The sequence below is a fragment of the Manis pentadactyla genome, chromosome 12, assembly GCF_030020395.1.
Source record: "Manis pentadactyla isolate mManPen7 chromosome 12, mManPen7.hap1, whole genome shotgun sequence".
Lineage (NCBI taxonomy): Eukaryota > Metazoa > Chordata > Mammalia > Pholidota > Manidae > Manis > Manis pentadactyla.
In genome coordinates, this window is record NC_080030.1 from 103,506,698 (window position 1) to 103,523,828 (window position 17,131).

Here is a 17,131-nt window from a genome sequence, read left to right on the forward strand (position 1 = left end):
TATGGCAAGAGATTTGTTTAGACATCACCAGAAAACATTTACATTGAGTCTCTAGTAGAGTTATATACATTCTTAAAAATACATATTAGTGTTTACACTTATGTAGAACCACTAGGATGACAGACATACTTATTCTTATGAGGATCAGAAATTACTAATATTTCTATGCGTGTGCTTCTGCAATTACAAGGAGATAGATGTCTTCAGAGGTTATCAGGAAAGCAATACAAATGAACTAAGGGATCAAAAGAGTAATTTTGATGAAATAGAAAGAAATTACAAGATCATAATATTGAATTTGGATGAGGTTATGCTGATGAGGCCCTTGTTAGCCTATGTAGGTGGACCAGGATAAATATTACCTGCTAAATACATGTGACTTGAAAAAGGATTTAATTTATATGTAGAGCTTTATTTGATACAGTGATACTTGGTAGTTTTCCTCTCCTTTGAGTAAAGCAAGCTGGGTGATTGGCTGGGGATTATGGGAGGCAGATTTTGCTGTCGAGGACTCCAGGCTTGAAACGGTGGGGAAAAGAGCGACTGGTTCTGCACCTGCTGCCTCTGTTCTCCTTTGTGATAGCCAGTGTTACACAAAGGTGCGATGGTCAAAGTATGTAGATAACCCGACCAACACTTACATGTGCCTCCCAGAGGCGGTCTGTGTCATCCCACAGGCTGTCTTCAATGGGTATAATTTGTTTCAACAGAGTATACGGACTAATCTATTAAATGTTATTATTTAAGGAACATATTAAATAGAATACAGGTGGAATGGGTTATCAGATGAGATTGTGCTGTAATCATCTTTCCTCAGAATATATTTTAAAACTTGCATAAGTGTATTTTTAGAAGCTCCATAGGTAATTCTGGGTATGATTTTGCCTTACTGAGGGTCAGTGCCTCTACTGTCAGGTTCACCTATTACTTTTTCCCTGGATCTCCAGGTTTTGCTCTGTCTTTTAGCTTTGTCCATATAATATGGCATATTCTCTTTGTGAAGAGAGGATGAGATCGAACCATTAAACCGTAAAATATATGTGCTATTAATGAGTTTCTAGCCACCTAGCGAGGTCTCATTAAATGGGTTTATCTTGGTAAATGAAGGTTTGAATGGAAAATTAAGCTTCCACACTGACTGTTGAAGTGCAGGGGATCATTTTGGTCTTCAGTGTCACACTTCACTGGACACACTTCACAGAGCAGTGAATCATGCTTAAAACAAGCAGCCTTCACTTTAACAGGAGCAGATAATGCAGCAGCGGCGAATAATAAGTGTTCGCCGTCTCAACTCTCCCTTGCAGTTCTCTCTCCCAGGTGCCTGATGAACAATTTACAAAGTGCATATGCTGTTTTATAGATTGGAACTTGGGATCCAGCCAGTGGCCTGAATATGACAGAAAGTCAAAAGGGAAAGCCAGCCAACATCACAGATTCCTTATCCAATCGTTCTTTGATCATTACCACCATTTTGGTAAGTGTTTATTTTTCTAATCTTTTTAGATAAATGTAGATAAAGATGGAGGCAGATAGAAGTGGACATTACAATTGGAATGGTAATGAACAGAATGTATTGCACTTTACAGTCATTGAACAATTACTGTATAACAGAGGAGTTAATGTTACTTAAGTCATTGTTTTATTTTGTTGGTCTTCAGTGATGTAAGTTACAGTAATGTTTGGGCTGCTTATGATGTTTAATAATATAGCTTTAGGTATTACTGGAAGTCTGTACATTTCTATAAAATAAGTTACTATTGAATAATTGTCAATGTTAAGACATGGAGCTGTATGAAATATAGTTACTGAAGAGCTGCATGTGAATTTTAGTTCTGCACTCATCTCCTGCAAGTATATTTTAGAGTGCAGACCATTTATTTTTCAGGATTGTTTTCTATTACAATTATGTCTTAACCTTGTTTTCGATTGTTTTTATGATGGAGATTCACTTTTACTTTACTAATCTCCCTAATTAAATCAAATGGCAAGTGCTTTTTAAAGCCAGAAATATTTCTTCATCAACATCATTAAATTCATACTGATAAACTAGGTATTTTTACCCCTCTTGTAATGATATATTTTAATTAGATCACACAGTAATATTGACTTATGCCTACTATGCCATTTGCAAATGGGAATTTTAATTTTAGGATAAACAAGGAACTCTTCTATTATTTAGTTAGTACTTTCTATCTACGGAATACGCTTATTAATGCTAGTTCTTAGGTCTCTCCAGCTCCTTAATAAGATTGAAAGATTACTGTCCAGCATATACCACCACATACTTTTATCATTTATATAATTCATATGTTTGGTTTATGGTAGGAAATCAAGTCAGGAAGAATTCATAATCTTGTCCATTTAGTAACAACAGGGGATGTTGAACCTCTAAGCCTGTCAAAATAAAATAACTTGGGTTAGACTTGATAATGAAGCAGATCTGGTAATCATGAAATAACATGATGGCAGTTCTCAAGGCTTTTTAATTATTCCCTTGCTAAGAACCTCAGTGAATACTTTTTCCCGATCTATCATATCCAAACTTCCTAGATCCTCTTTTACTTAATTTTATGTTCCTCTCCCTTTTCAAAAATAACTCTCATACCCACCAATCCACAGCTCTTTCCTTAGTTGGAATATTCTCATAGGATGCTTACATACTCTTTTTCTTCCAGTGTGTCCTGGACAGCAGTATCTCCTGCCAGGACTGTTGCAGTAACCATGTAACTATTCCTCCCACTGACAGCTTTCTCCCTTTGCAGTATACCCTACTCTGCACTAAATGGCCCAATTCTCTCATTTCCCTGCTTTTCTGCTTAAAAATAATCAGGGAATCCATATCCACTATTAAAAAGATCCCCAAATTCCAACCTGATGTTCAAAACCTTCCACAGCCTTGTCTTTCTACTTTCATTTCCTATTATTCTCTCAGGAACCCTATGTTTTAATTCAACTGGGATAACCAGTTAGCATACTACTGTGATTATGTTAGGACTTTGCCCTTTGTTTGCAAAACATTTCTTTCCATTTTCTAAATAATTATAGCATTTTCAGTGTGTTATATTATTTAGAATTAACTATGCTTTAGTTACTTCATATTTGTAATATTTCTTCAAATATCACTGCACATTCTTGGAGGAATGGGGTCCAACTGCAGTCTTGACCTGTGTATGTCTCTGTAATGCTCAAAAAGAACACTATACAGGGGACAGCTGCAGTCGGCCTCTGCACTCCTTCCTATGTTCTCCTGATGCAGCCCAGCTCCCAGATGCATCACGTATGGTATGTCTCCAAACCTTTGCTCAGTTTTCTATATTCCCCTGGAAAATCCTACTCCTCCTTGCACACCCATCTCAAATGGCACCTACTGTATGAAGCTACTCGAGATAATACTTGGTAAAGCCACATGGTCAGGAGGGTAAACAATATTTTAGTTACAAGTATGTTTCCATTTTTCATTATTAATGGTCTCTCCATTAAGTTGTGTGTATGTGTAAGTGGGAGAGTGTACATTTTATGTATCATAATACTCTATGATGGGCCTGCCAGGCATAGTTATTTTAAATTTAAAAAGATATGTGTATATCTGTGTCTCCATTTGATATGAATTTATACTAGATCAGTGATCAAATTTTATACTTTTTTTTATCTTGCTCTGTCAGAGAAAAGTGCCTGGGCATAGCAAGCTCTCAGTAAACATTTGTCAAATCAAATTGATGATGATATTTAATTAAATGGAAAGTTGGAAGATAGAAGCAACTTTCAAATGACTATACTTAAATACTTTTCAATTCTGCAGATCATTGCAAATTGCTTATGCAAACAAAACAGGTGATTAATATTACACATATAATTTCTCAATCTTGCTTCATCACTCAGCATTGCTTTGAAAGAAGTAGGCAGATATTTTTCTCAGTCATAGCAATTTTGTATCTAGCAATAAGCAAGTGGTATTTAACCTTAACTTCATACAGAGCCAGGCATAATGCTTTTTTAGAAAGTGCTGCTACTCAAACCACACTCCATACCTTTGGAAATAGTATTTATGGGCACTGAGCCTTGGACGCCCTCATTTCGTTAAGTTCCGCAGGTAATGCTGATCTATAACAACGACTGAGAGCTACTGCTCAGGACACTCCAGGTAACTAAGATGTGGAATCAACTGTGAAACAGACACTAAGCCTGCATTTTAATAAATAGTTTATATATGTTTTAGATTACATCACTCTGCTGTTTCTAAGAGATTCTGGTATTTATTCAAAGAAAAGTCAGTTTGTTTTTATATCACTTAGTTGGAAAAAATTATTTTTCTGAATACTTTGATCACAAAGTATCCACAATCAAGAAAAAAACAGATTTGAAGGGATTATTTACCTTCCTTGTGTAAGCCTTATGCTGAATGCAATTTATTGGTGGTTAATTTATATTTCATAAGGTGCTTACAATCATTTGATTTATGTGATGGCCATTGCGGCTTTTTCTTTCTTCGAAAATCTCAAGAGGATATTCTGGCTGTGCTGCGAATAATGGCAGAGAAATTCACTTATACTTCTTGTTCAACATTTTTATTATGTGTCTTTAAAAAAAACAGTGAGGTAATTTAGAATTCGACATTATCACTATGCTAATCACAATCAGCTCCATCTCTCTTAACTTTTAATTATCTTTATTCATCCATTTGTTTCTTTAACAAATATGTACTGAATGCTGATTATATGGCACAAAAAGCTATATTTGATGAACAAAATAGTCAAAGTCTCTGCCCTCATGCTTAGAAAATGATAAGGATTCATAGGGGAAATCACACACACACACATACCCCTGGTGATTGGTATGAAATGTAAATGGGATGATGCCTTTTACAGATGATCGTAAGTTGCTGGAGTCGGGAGTGGAAGGACAAGTCAGGGTAGGTCTCACTGTAGAAGAACCGACAGCTGAGACCCGAATCTCGAGAAGGAATCAGATAGGTAAAGAAAGGGGAAAGGAGTATTCAGCAGAGAGAACAGCATATGCCAGGGCTTTAAAGCAGGAAAAATCTTAGAAAAATTGAAAAACTGAAAAAGACCATGACAGCGGGGGCTGGTCCTTTGCTCTGCTTCTCAGCTTCAACAAATTGACTATAGGATGTGGTCCAATACAGAAAAATAACAGCAGATGTGTATTGCATGCCTACTATATATGCTAGATAATGTCCAAAGCACCTCGTATGTATTTACTCATTTGTCATAATAGTGTTTTGAGGGAAATGCCATTATTAATACTATTTTTACAAGTGAGAAAGTTGAATTTCAGATTGCCTGAGTAACGTTCTCACGGTCACACAGCTAGAAAGTGGAGTGTGATGCTGATTTGAGCGTGTCTCCAAACATCTAGACATCCCCCTCTACAGAAGCCAAGAACAGATTATTCTTATTTGGATGTCTTGGGCTCTACATTTCTCTCCTCTCTTAATTTAGCATTCAGCTTTCTTTCAGCCTCTTTAAACCATAGTCTCAGATTTTTATGGGCAATCCAAATAGTATTGGGGCATATCTCCTTTTTTCTCTTTAGAATTGAGATTAAGCATCTTGTCTACAAATATCTTTTGCTCCCACTCAACAATACAACCTATGCCTAATGTACTGTGTGGATGTACCTTATAGTTATATTATGGAATGAATTCATTTAGAAAACCCTAAATATTTTTCTAATTTTTGTTTTCTAGTGTTGAGTTAAGATTCATGATATCATACAATCGGGACATTTATGTACCTTTACCACCAGGTGTAGACCTAAAGCTCAGTTCTACTCCTGTTCTCCTCTTCAATATTCCTTATATTACCTCTCTGGTTGAATTTCAGGGTCAATTGTCATTAAAATCCCCTTGAATCTTATGTTTATCATTATTGGCAGGACTAAAAAAATCAACCATAGAATCATGTTTTCATTTATGATGATTTCATTTATTGCACAGAGATGATTAAAGTATAAATGCCTAACCAACAACGATAACAAAAATACTCAATCTGAATGAGATCTGGAGATCTTTCCAAGAATAATGCATGCATGCTCTTCAACTTTTAATCTGAGCCTGTTGTCCTTACTGCTGTGGGTCCACTAGCACTAGCTAGGGACAGTATCAGGAGACTGAATATTTCTTAAATTCAAACAGGGAATGCCTATTTCCCTACTGTGCTCTTGCTTTGCAATAGATTTTTTCAGACCTGTCTAAATACATTGAGTGCTTCCTGCTGGGCTGCTCTGTATGGTAATTGATTTTTTTCCATCAAAAGATTCCTACTACTAACATGCCACTTGCACATGTTCTTCTCCTTGATCACTGAGAGTGCCTTAGCATACAAATGAATATGAACTTGGTTACTTTTTCGGACAAATTATTTACTTTGAAGGAGGTCCTGTCTTCCTGGTCAATGAATTTAAGAAATATCCTTGCGTCTACAACATAGTCTTATTTTTCTTTTTTCCTAGTTGTTCCTGGAAGGCTGTGTATTTCAGTATCCAGTTTACTGGCTTAGCCTGTGAAGCTTTACTGTTGCAGCGCACAGGTACAGAAAGCTTATCTGGGAGCAAATTCCCAAGGATAGAGGGAAGGTTCACGGTACAAAAGAGAGAAGTGACCAAATCAGCCTCTAAATGGGTCTGCAGCTTCTTCTATGACATCAACAAAAGCTGATCGTTAGGGCTTCAAATCTGCCCCCGCAATAAGTTTTCCCTCTGATTCTTCTCTTTGTGCTGTCGCCAAAGGGCTGTCAAGCACATAGTTCTTAGCGAATGGCTAGGCTTGGGCTTGGAAACTCAAGGCAGTGCCGCTTCACAAAGGAAAGGATTTTCATTCTTAGCAACCCCTACACCAATTCTAAGCAGATTTAAACATATTGTGGAATAATAAGATCAAAATAATTTAAGAAAGATGTGGTAGGTATACACATACAACTATCGCTTAAGCGTTAACACCTGAGATAAGAGTGCCTCGTCCTAACGCAGTCTCTTCATATCCCATTCCTGCAACCTTACCTTTTCAAAGGCAACCCTACCTTTTCTTACCGTTTTTCTTCTACTTCAGGGATCGTGCTGACACTACATTTCTCCCTTTCATTTGTGTTCTACTAGCTCAATGTAATTTATTTCAAATAACTTCCCATATTCTCTTGACCCTTCAGAAGAGCAAGATAAACATAAAACTATTGGTATGCTAGAGAAAGAAAGCTGTGTTTCAATATGGAATCAGTCATATCTTTTATCAATCTTTAAAGGCTTTGTAAATGACCAGAATCTTACTTTTTCCCCACATACTCATATCCACACGTCTGCTTCCTTCATCCTTATTTACTAAAGCTGCTTTAAAAACACTACCATAATATTCTTAAGTATTTTCATCTTGTTGTTATATTATTTTTCATTGCCAACATTGTTTTCAGTGCTATAATTTTTTTGAAGAGTGTTTTATCATGAACAATATGTTCAGTTTGGTATATGGAAGAATGAAGAGAGAAATTTGAATATTTGGTTCAGCATAACCACAGCAAACTCCATGGAAATACAATATTTTTGCTGCAGCTTTCGCACTTTCAGAGGTGTTACCACCCTAGAACCGTGTAAATTGCTCTGAGATTCAGATGTAAATTTGTTATTACTTATAGGATATATATCCACTTGGATGTCCAGTATCAAACTCAGCATTCATCAAGCCGATCCAGACCATGCCACACCTATTTCCCCTATATTCTAAATTCTATTTATGATTCCATACTTTTCTGTTCCTTCAAGTCAGAGATTTGTTCTCTTAGATACCTCAATCTCTTTAAATCCTGAATTAACGATTCAGATACCAAAAAAAAAATTAAGGATGGCTTATTCTAAGAGACTTTAACAAAGAAGTAAGTCAGGAACATTTTGAACAAGTGAGATATGGTTTGTTCATGGGTAGTATTGAATAGGGGATTATTATAGAGTCTGATTTGAGAGGCATTATACCCTATAGGTAAGAGGAAAGAGATTGTAGCATTGAAAAGTCAGATAGGAGATTTCTTGAGGATGAATTACATATGGGATAGAAACAACAGAAATGTGGTCGAGGACTTTCAGGTTCCAAGCCTAAGAGGCAGGGCGTTAGCATTGCCACAGAGCATGATGAGGATGTTGGGAAGGGAGATAATGAACTCTAGTTAGTCATATATGAATGGAGATGCTGAAAATACCTTTTGTGTAGTCAAGTCTTGATTATTCATGTAAGGGGATAATAAATTAGATTCAGAAATGAAATGCAGTTTGGAGATTAGCTAGTAGGTACAATCTCCTTTCCCGTCAAACCTTTTACTGGAAGAGCAGTAAAATCGCATATTTGATTGATTTGAGCTTCAGCTCCTCTCCCCCACCCCCGCATCCTTTCCTCCTTCACCTGTGAACTAAGCTAATGAAATATTTAGTCACCAAAATACAAATACCAATAGAAAGATGGTAAAAGTCAAACTCTCCAATCTAAACTGATAATTCAGTCACTTGGAGGAATTAAATAGTATACCAGTTCTTACTAAAATATGAATGATAGTCACTAAGCCAAATCGCCCTTTATATTTTTATTGCTCTCACATTAATGAAGTTTTTCCTGAAATGTTGGTAAAGAGCTCAACTTGCAAAACTATAGCCCTTTTTTCTGGAAAGTTGATTTCAATGTATTACAGTCATTATTTCTATAGGATTCACTACAATCTCAGGTGATTAGATAACTGCATTTCAGGGAGAAAGAAAAGCTCCTCAACTTCCCAAATCCCAGAAGATTTTCTATAGATACAGAGTAAAAATATAAATTTCTTCTTAGAATGATAATTATGGCCATTAAAGACACATTTTTTTGTCTATTATGTAAATTCTCTGAAGTTATTCTTCTGGAAGGAGGTAAACACAGTTTGCAGAAACGTGATGATTATGCCTGCAGTAGGGTCTCAAAGGATTTGTGTGTGTGTGCGTACGTGTGTGTCTGCCACACACGTACGCACACACACACACACAGAGAAAGAGAGAGAGAGAGAGAGAATCAGCCATTAAAAAAATGTCTTTGCTTGACAGACTTACAGAATAAAAGACAAGGTAAAGAACCTTTGCAGATTGCCTCAGAATGCACTTGATTTGGGGGGGGGGTGAGGAAAAGGTAAATAATAAGCACAGTTTATTAAAACATTATTAACATAAAACATTGCCGTACAGGCCTGCTATACAGTTTTGTTGTTGCGTGAAAACATGAGCCGCACATTATGACAGTTATTAATTTCTTACCCAGAAAGATCATGTGAAAGTGCCTTTTAAATAATGCCTTGATAAGACTCCTCAAGGGAGGAACAACCTAAGACAGGCACAGTCGCAGGGGGGTCATCAGGTGAGAAATTGGGGATCAACAGAAGTGAGGCTTAGAACCTCACCCCCCTTGTTCTGAGAGAAATCTTCTGCATACGTGGATGTTTTATTGCCCTGGTCTAGCCTGGATTAACACATAGTCCACAGGCACACACCTGATCATCTACATTTGCTCTCTTACAACACTAAACTATGTGTTCTACCTTTATCTCGTATCTACCTACCACTTCAGCATTTTATTAAAAATAATAATAACAAAGAGAGAAATGTGGTATCCACATATAAATCAAGTATAAAAATCAAATGAGTATTCATATTTGACCTGACTGTTTATAGTTCATAATGCATGAGCAAAACCAAAAGTTTCTGTGATGACTGCCCTTGTAATGTTCACCATGTAACTTATTCACTATGTAAGAATTTGTTCTCCATGTAAGAACTTGTTCGTTATGCTGCAGAAGATTGGAGACTGACGAGAATTAGGCTTGGGGTGGATTAATGATTGTGCATTGAGCAATGACTTCCCTATACAGAATTTTATTGTTGTTAACAACCATTTGATCAATAAATATGAGAGATGCCCTCACAAAAACAAAAAAAGAAAAATTAAAAAATTAAAAAAATAAAAAATAAATAATGCCTTGATATTATTGGAATGAAGCTTGTTTTCCAGACAAGAGCATGATATTGGAGCCCCTATGGAAACTCATCAGTAGCTTTTTGATCCTAACAAACCATTCATCCTTCATATTGAATTTTCTTGACAACACTAAGTTTTTCTGATGATAGCTGTTAATTTTTCTTTTCCCCCTGGTGTTTTCACTCCCGATGGTGATAACCTGTAGTGATCCACAGGCTTCTGTCCTGAATGCTAATTAGGGATGGCAGAATTCAGCATTTAGGGCCATGGTGAATAGAAAGAAATTGAAAGACCAGGACCCAGACAATGGCGAGACCTTTCTTAGCTCTACAGCAATAAAAGCACATTTGGAATGGCAGAGGCTGAAGAAAGAACTGAATAATACTGTCCTGCCGATGGAGTAAAATAACAATCAGCTGTATTATTATTTATGCTTATCTATTGCTTACTCCTCTTTGTTCTTTTTGGCCATTTTTTAGGACTGTGAACTGTGAAATTTCTTTGGCCTGTCAGTGAAATTTCTATGTGCATTTTCCCAGCAATATTTATGCTAGTATAAATCATTAAACTTTAATGAAATACTAGTAGCTAAGCTTATCATCAACTCATTCCCTTAAATATATGATCCCTTACCATTTTTTTTAAATCAAAGTTTACTACATTCATCTATGGAACTTTCTTAATTTAGCTAAGAAAAAAATAAGATTATTTTAGAGTGACTAAAATGTTATTTAGGTGAGTGGTGCTATGTATTAAAAGAATTGAAATTACAAGCTTGATATTGTCTATAGGACTTGGACAGTATAAGTTATAAAAACAAAGAGTCACTGATCTTTACAAATGTTAATGATACTAGATTCTTATTAAATCTCAGCAGGTTTAAAAATACCATTTTTAAATTAATGCAAATACCTTATAAATGAATCATTTATGAATAATGTAACAATCTTTACTTCTGAATTTCTTTTTAAGTAATTTATAAAGCATGGTTAAATTAGCACTTAAATATATTTTATTTCACAACATTGAAAAATACAAAACTCATTTCTTTTTAAATCTTCCAATTATGAGAGCCACAATTTCTTTTGTACTTTTTAATCAAACACTGGCTAATTAAAAATAAAACTTAAAATCTCTATTAATTTTTACCATCATTAATAAATGTCTCCATGAGCTAATCTTAAATAATGAAAAGTAATATATATATTTGAAGCAATTTAGGATAAACATAAGAACAACCAACCATTTTCAGAGGGGAAAAAATTGCAGACTGTTCAAAAGTTAGGACATGAGAATGTGTTTCTTGATTCTGCTTGGAAGTGCTTGACCTCCCGTTCGGCAGGTGGCATGGTGTCCCCATGCCAGCTGTCAAGCTGGAGACGAGGTTGGACCATTATTTTAGAAGTCAGATTTAAAGAAAAACAGAAGCTAAGAACAAAACATAGTTTTCCTTTATTAAGTCCCCAGGTTTCTGTTCAAATTTGCCCTCTATTTTTCCATCTGAAATCTACTGTTTCCATATTGGTGCTCCTTTTTCTAAATTCTACTACTGATTTCACAGTGCTAATAATTAGAATTGTCTGCAAATCAGTAATCAAATTACTCACTAGATATCCATAATAGGAGCTATCCTCATCAACACTGTAAAAGAGATGCTTCCTCTTAACTTTCCAATAGAATCCTCAGGAGACTATATATATATTTTTTACTTATATATAAACCAATAAAAGTTGTGATATTATAAGCTAAAGTGGTATTATAATGTCATAAAGTGAAATTATAAGCTAAAAGGAGACCATATACCATGATATCAGTAGAATATCCATCAATAGAGTTTATGGGGACAGATTGCTCATTATATTCTAAAATAACATGTGTGAACCCTACTTACAAGTCCAAACAGTGTGATTGTATGCTTTTATGCCAAAAATTTAGGAAGATACTTTACTTTTGAATGCTTCCATTTCTTTGAGTCACTTTGTGGAAATATTTATGTATTTGCAGTATCTACTATTAATTCTTTGGTTGTTTCGATATTTAATCATGCATCTTACAGTAGCTATAATTTCATTTCTCCCTTTACTAACTTTTGTTTTATTTTATTTTTTCATTTGGTGAGAACTTTACTATTTGAGCCTCTCTTCCTTGTTTTGGTAGTATTTTCTTATTATTAACTATGATAATAGATTTATCCTAAGACATTTTATACCTAGCTTTCCAATAAATTATTTTTCAACCATGACCAATAAATATTATTGAGTATATTAGTTATCTACAGAGATTATCATTCATTTTTCTAGTTGTATTTATTGTTCTAATGAATGCATTAATCAATTTCTGAATCATCATACTAATTATATTCCAGAGATAAACTATTATAGGTTATGACTGATAAATATTTCAATGGACAGCTATGCTTGATTTGCTATATTGTTTTTAGGTGTATATGATAGTGACTGCTCTGGAATTACAGTATTTAATCATCTTGTTAGGTGCTTATGTCAACGTTATGCTAACTTCATCTAAAAAGAGGGGAACTGATTTCATAGCAGTTGCTATGCTCAAAAGCAGTCTATGTATCATGTAATTTATTTTGTGTTAGGTTAAAAATAAAAGTTCTATAATACTTAAATATATCCTGAAAAGAATTCTTGAATAATTAGGATTTATTCTATGGTTATTGACATTAATTTTATGACTTCTTTTTTTAGTCAATTTTATATTGTCATTGATGGGTAACAAGGTATTCAAATTTTTAAAAATAGACTTCCATATAATGTCATCATATAAATTTTATCATCTCTGTCCACTGAATCCATTTCTCATGTGATATTCTGTTTTTAAAAACGTTTCTTTTTTTCTTAAGTTAGGTTGAGATATTGTTGCTTTTACTAAAATCATTTATAATTTAGCCATTTTCTTCTTCCATTTCTCTACTACACTTACTTTTTCCTGTTCCTTATTTTCTGTTTTCTGCATTTCTTATTTTCTTCTTTCTGTTTTTCCTCCTGCTTCTATGTTCTAGCTTTTTATTAAATGCTCCATTTATTTATTTTGTTTTTAATTATTTCATGAAAAATTCAGCTAAGGCTGACATTTTCTCTGAAAGATGCTTTGAAGATACTTCTTTAAAAATGAAAAATACTATAACTTCATGGTTACAAAAGGACTTTGTGGTCAAGCAGACCTTTCATATCTCTCAAACCACACCAAACTTTGAAATTCAGATGGTAGTCACTGGATAGTGCATTTAAATAATATGCTTGCTGAAAATCATTTTTAAAGTGTGTACATTTCTTTAACTATCTTGAGAGAAATTTAGACTTAACTTAGTTTGACTGAGTTTAGTGTTCATGATCTTTTTAAATGTCATCTTCCCATTCTTAGGCCCATTATTTGACTGATGTCAATCAGTGCTTTCTCCCTTTTATTAGGAAGAATGTATGTTTGCTAATTTTCATTCCACCCATAAATTACGTGGCTAAAGGGCCAGACTCTGAAATCCTTAAAATTTTCAACATTTTTCTTTGAAAACAATTACAATATTTTTTTATTGGTCTAACTCTCATTCTTTTCTCATTTGCCAGATGATCCTAATAATCCTCTAATTTTGTCATGTAATTTCATCATTTTGTTTTCATTCCACTTTCTGAAAAGGCTTCTCAACTTTGTCTTCCAGCTCATCTGTTGTTTGTTTATATTTGTAAGACTTAATATTTTTAGAGCAGCTTTAGGTCCACAGAAAAATTGAGGGGAAGGTACAGAGATTTCCTTATAACCTCCCTGCTCTCGGACATCCATAGCCTCCCGTATTATCAGGGTTCCCCACCAGAGTGCTCCATTTGTTACATTTGATGAACCTACATTGACACGTCACAATCCCCCAAGTACTTGGTTTACATTTCATTTAACTGTAGGTGTTGCACATTCTATGGGTTTGGACTGATTTATGACATACATCCGTCATTATGGTATACAGGATATTTTCACTGCCCTAAAAATTCTCTGTACTCTGCCACTGAATATCCCCTCAACAGCCCCTATCAACACTGATCTTTTTATCGTCTCCATAATTTTGCCTTTTCCATAGTCTTATGGTTTGAATAATGCAGTATGTAACCTTTTCTGAATGGCTTATTTCATTTACTAAGATGCATTTATGATTCTTCCATGTCTTTTCATAGCTTGGTAGCTCCTATATTTTTAGTGCACTTCGTTTATTTTGACTTCTATTATATTTTTAATTTCTAAGAGATTTCACAAGTTCTGTTCATTTTTATTAGTAACATTGATTCATTATACATTATTTTATGAAGTTCCTTATACTATTTCTTTATTTGTATGTGTATGTGTGTTTTGAGTATGTTTCTGTCTTGATGTTAAAGGCTCCACTCAAGTTTTCTCAAATGTTCATTCACACTTTAGAGTGAGGCACTGTAAAAGGGAGAGACCACTCCATGTGCATGAAGAGAATTACCCAACAAATGGACTATAGTGTGGTAGGCATGGTCTGGTGGTGAGTGGCCTGGCCTTCCATGTGGGGGGTCCAATACTTACATCTACATATCTATTCTCTTGTGTTGTTACGTGATTTATGAAAAGAATCCTTCAGCTTGTATTCTGGGGTACACAAAGCTGGCTGCTGGCATTCTCAATCAAGAAGGGAAAACAGGCTGGAGAACTTTTGACTGATGCAAAGTTAATTTAGCCCTCTTGATTTTAGTGTGGTGCTTACTCTCTGAATCCAGAGCCAGTTAGACTCAATTTCTCCTTCAGTAGAAATTGTGCCAGAGTAAGGGCAAGGGAGGATGGGTGGTTTCCCAGAAATGCACCTAGCTTTCTAGTTGGTACAGAGCACAGACCTCTGAGCAAGGATTCTGGTGAGGAAAATAACAAAATAGTTTTTCAATTGACTCCAGGAGACCCTTGGCTTCTTGATATCCTGTGGCCTTCTATTTAATGTCAATTCTTTTAAAATGAAAGGTGGAGTTCTCTCTTCAAATACTTTATAACTCTGTATATTTTCAAGAATTAAAGAAGATCATGAATTCTAGCTGGATGCGTAAGCCACCTGCCCACCCTGCACAGCCAGCACTCCCTTTTTACCTTTCTTATACAACTTATTTCTTAAGAGCAGTTTAGAACATGCTTTATTGCTTAAGTAGAATGAAGCCATTTTTGATGACATGTTCCCTGTCTTTGATTGTTTTTATAATATTGCCTACAACTTACAATTTTCTTCTTCACACAGTTTTCTGTACATATTTGAGTTTCGTGGTTGGCAGTTAGACAAGTAGTTCCACAGCTGAAGGGAATGGTTTAGGCTTGAGATGAGATTTGGAGTTATCGAAATAGATTGTAGTTGGCATGTTGACTATTAGTGATACTGTTCACTTAGAGAGCACATGTGTGTTTTCAGTGAGTCTATACACTGCACATTTCTTTCCTGATACTCCTTTTGATTCTGTCTTAAAAACTTGCCATATTCTATTTGGCTTGACAATCAATTATAAATTCAAGGCCTTCCAGGAAGATAAAGAGTCCAGGTTAGAAAAATATATATATATATATATATATATATATATATATATATATATATACTGTCCTTTGAGGCAGGCTCAAGAGTCCTTTACTCGTTTTGGGAAGTGATGGTACAAAAGTGACAATCACGAGACTTTCAAGAATGGTTAAGTCCTGAATTATGCCAGGTATCTCCAACCTAACGTCACTTTCTGATCAATAGATCAGTATCTGATTCTTAGGCTCTGATCTCTGTGTTTTCAATCACAACTTGATTACTTGATATTGATTTCTAATTGCTTCTCTTTATTAGAGAGTTAAATGGTACTCTTAATGACAGACTATAGCCTGACTCCAATTAACCCCACTGCAGTGACTCAAAAAGAAAGGTACAAATTTCTTCTCTTGGTAGAAAGTATAAGTATTTTGCTTTACTGGCATCGCTAAAGTGATTTCACCTAGAAATCCAGAGGATCAGAGGAGTCTTCAGGTTCTTTTCTACTTATCAGTTGATACATTTTAATAGGTATACTCCTCATTAATGCCATTAATATATGCCATTAATTAGCTGTCTAATCAAGGATGAGTATTATTAACTTGAATCCTATAAGTTTTATGTTCTAAGCTCTCTTAGGTTTTGTTCTATGTAGTAATTGATTTAAAAAAAACTCATGAATCTGTTTTCACCCCCTAATTTGAGTAAACTCATAGTGTGCAAACAAGCAAAATGTTTTTCAGCACTTCATCTTACAACTAATACAAAAGAAATGCCTTTACCAGACAGATATTTGGGAAACATTTCATATTGTATGCAGAATATTTTATATTACCTTCAAATTGTACTTAGAACCAAAGACCATAAAATATTTTTATATATGTCACAGTTTTGTGTTCTTAAAAATAAATCTAAATGTATGTTTTCTTTTTTGAACTTGTAAATTTCAATTGTTGGCAATACAATATTCTCTAACCTTACAGACAAATCACCACAGCATGCACGTGCTATGCCCTGGAGCAGTAACATTCCATATTTATTATTTGGTTACTACAGAAGGTATGAGTGTGCTCCACAGTTCTGTTAGGTATGTGATACAGGCACACTATACAACTATTCTGAAGTTAAATAATGTTTGGAAAATACTGAGCTTAAGCCTAACTCATTCAATGTCTATCACAGAGACTTTAGTAAGTTCATATATATTGTGCATATCTGAAAGGAATGCAAACATGCATGTCATATGCAAAACAATCTCAAAATATTTTTAATTGCAGAATGTTTTCTTGAAAATAAAACTTGTAGAATAATTTTCCAGAAGAATATACTATGGACATTGCTAGGTTAGACCATAATAACTTTGAAGTCGTTATTGATGATTAGGATGGAATTTACCTACATATGCAAATCCACCAACTGCCTACCTCACCCTGCCACACTGCTGATCACATTTAGAAACGTGTCTACAATTACTTGACACTTGGTATCTAAATTGAATGCCTAACTGAGAAAGGAATTTTCTGTAGGTGGAAGGGATGCAGAGAAATGAGAAAATCTAGTTTTGAATATTGAGTTTGCCACTTAGTAGGTGATTTACCTGGGGCAAGTTACCATAACTTTGT

At 34.7% G+C, this 17,131-nt stretch overlaps 1 protein-coding gene across 7 annotated transcripts in view; it reads left to right on the forward strand.

The window, feature by feature from the left end:
- GRIK2 (glutamate ionotropic receptor kainate type subunit 2) overlaps window positions 1–17,131 on the forward strand; it is a 588,905-nt gene that overhangs the window by 393,975 nt on the left and 177,799 nt on the right. For all 7 annotated transcript variants that reach the window (XM_036890423.2, XM_036890420.2, XM_036890419.2 and 4 more), the window contains one exon: window positions 1,361–1,474. In XM_036890423.2, the coding sequence (XP_036746318.1) occupies window positions 1,361–1,474 (114 nt within the window). The remainder of the gene's footprint in view (window positions 1–1,360; window positions 1,475–17,131) is intronic.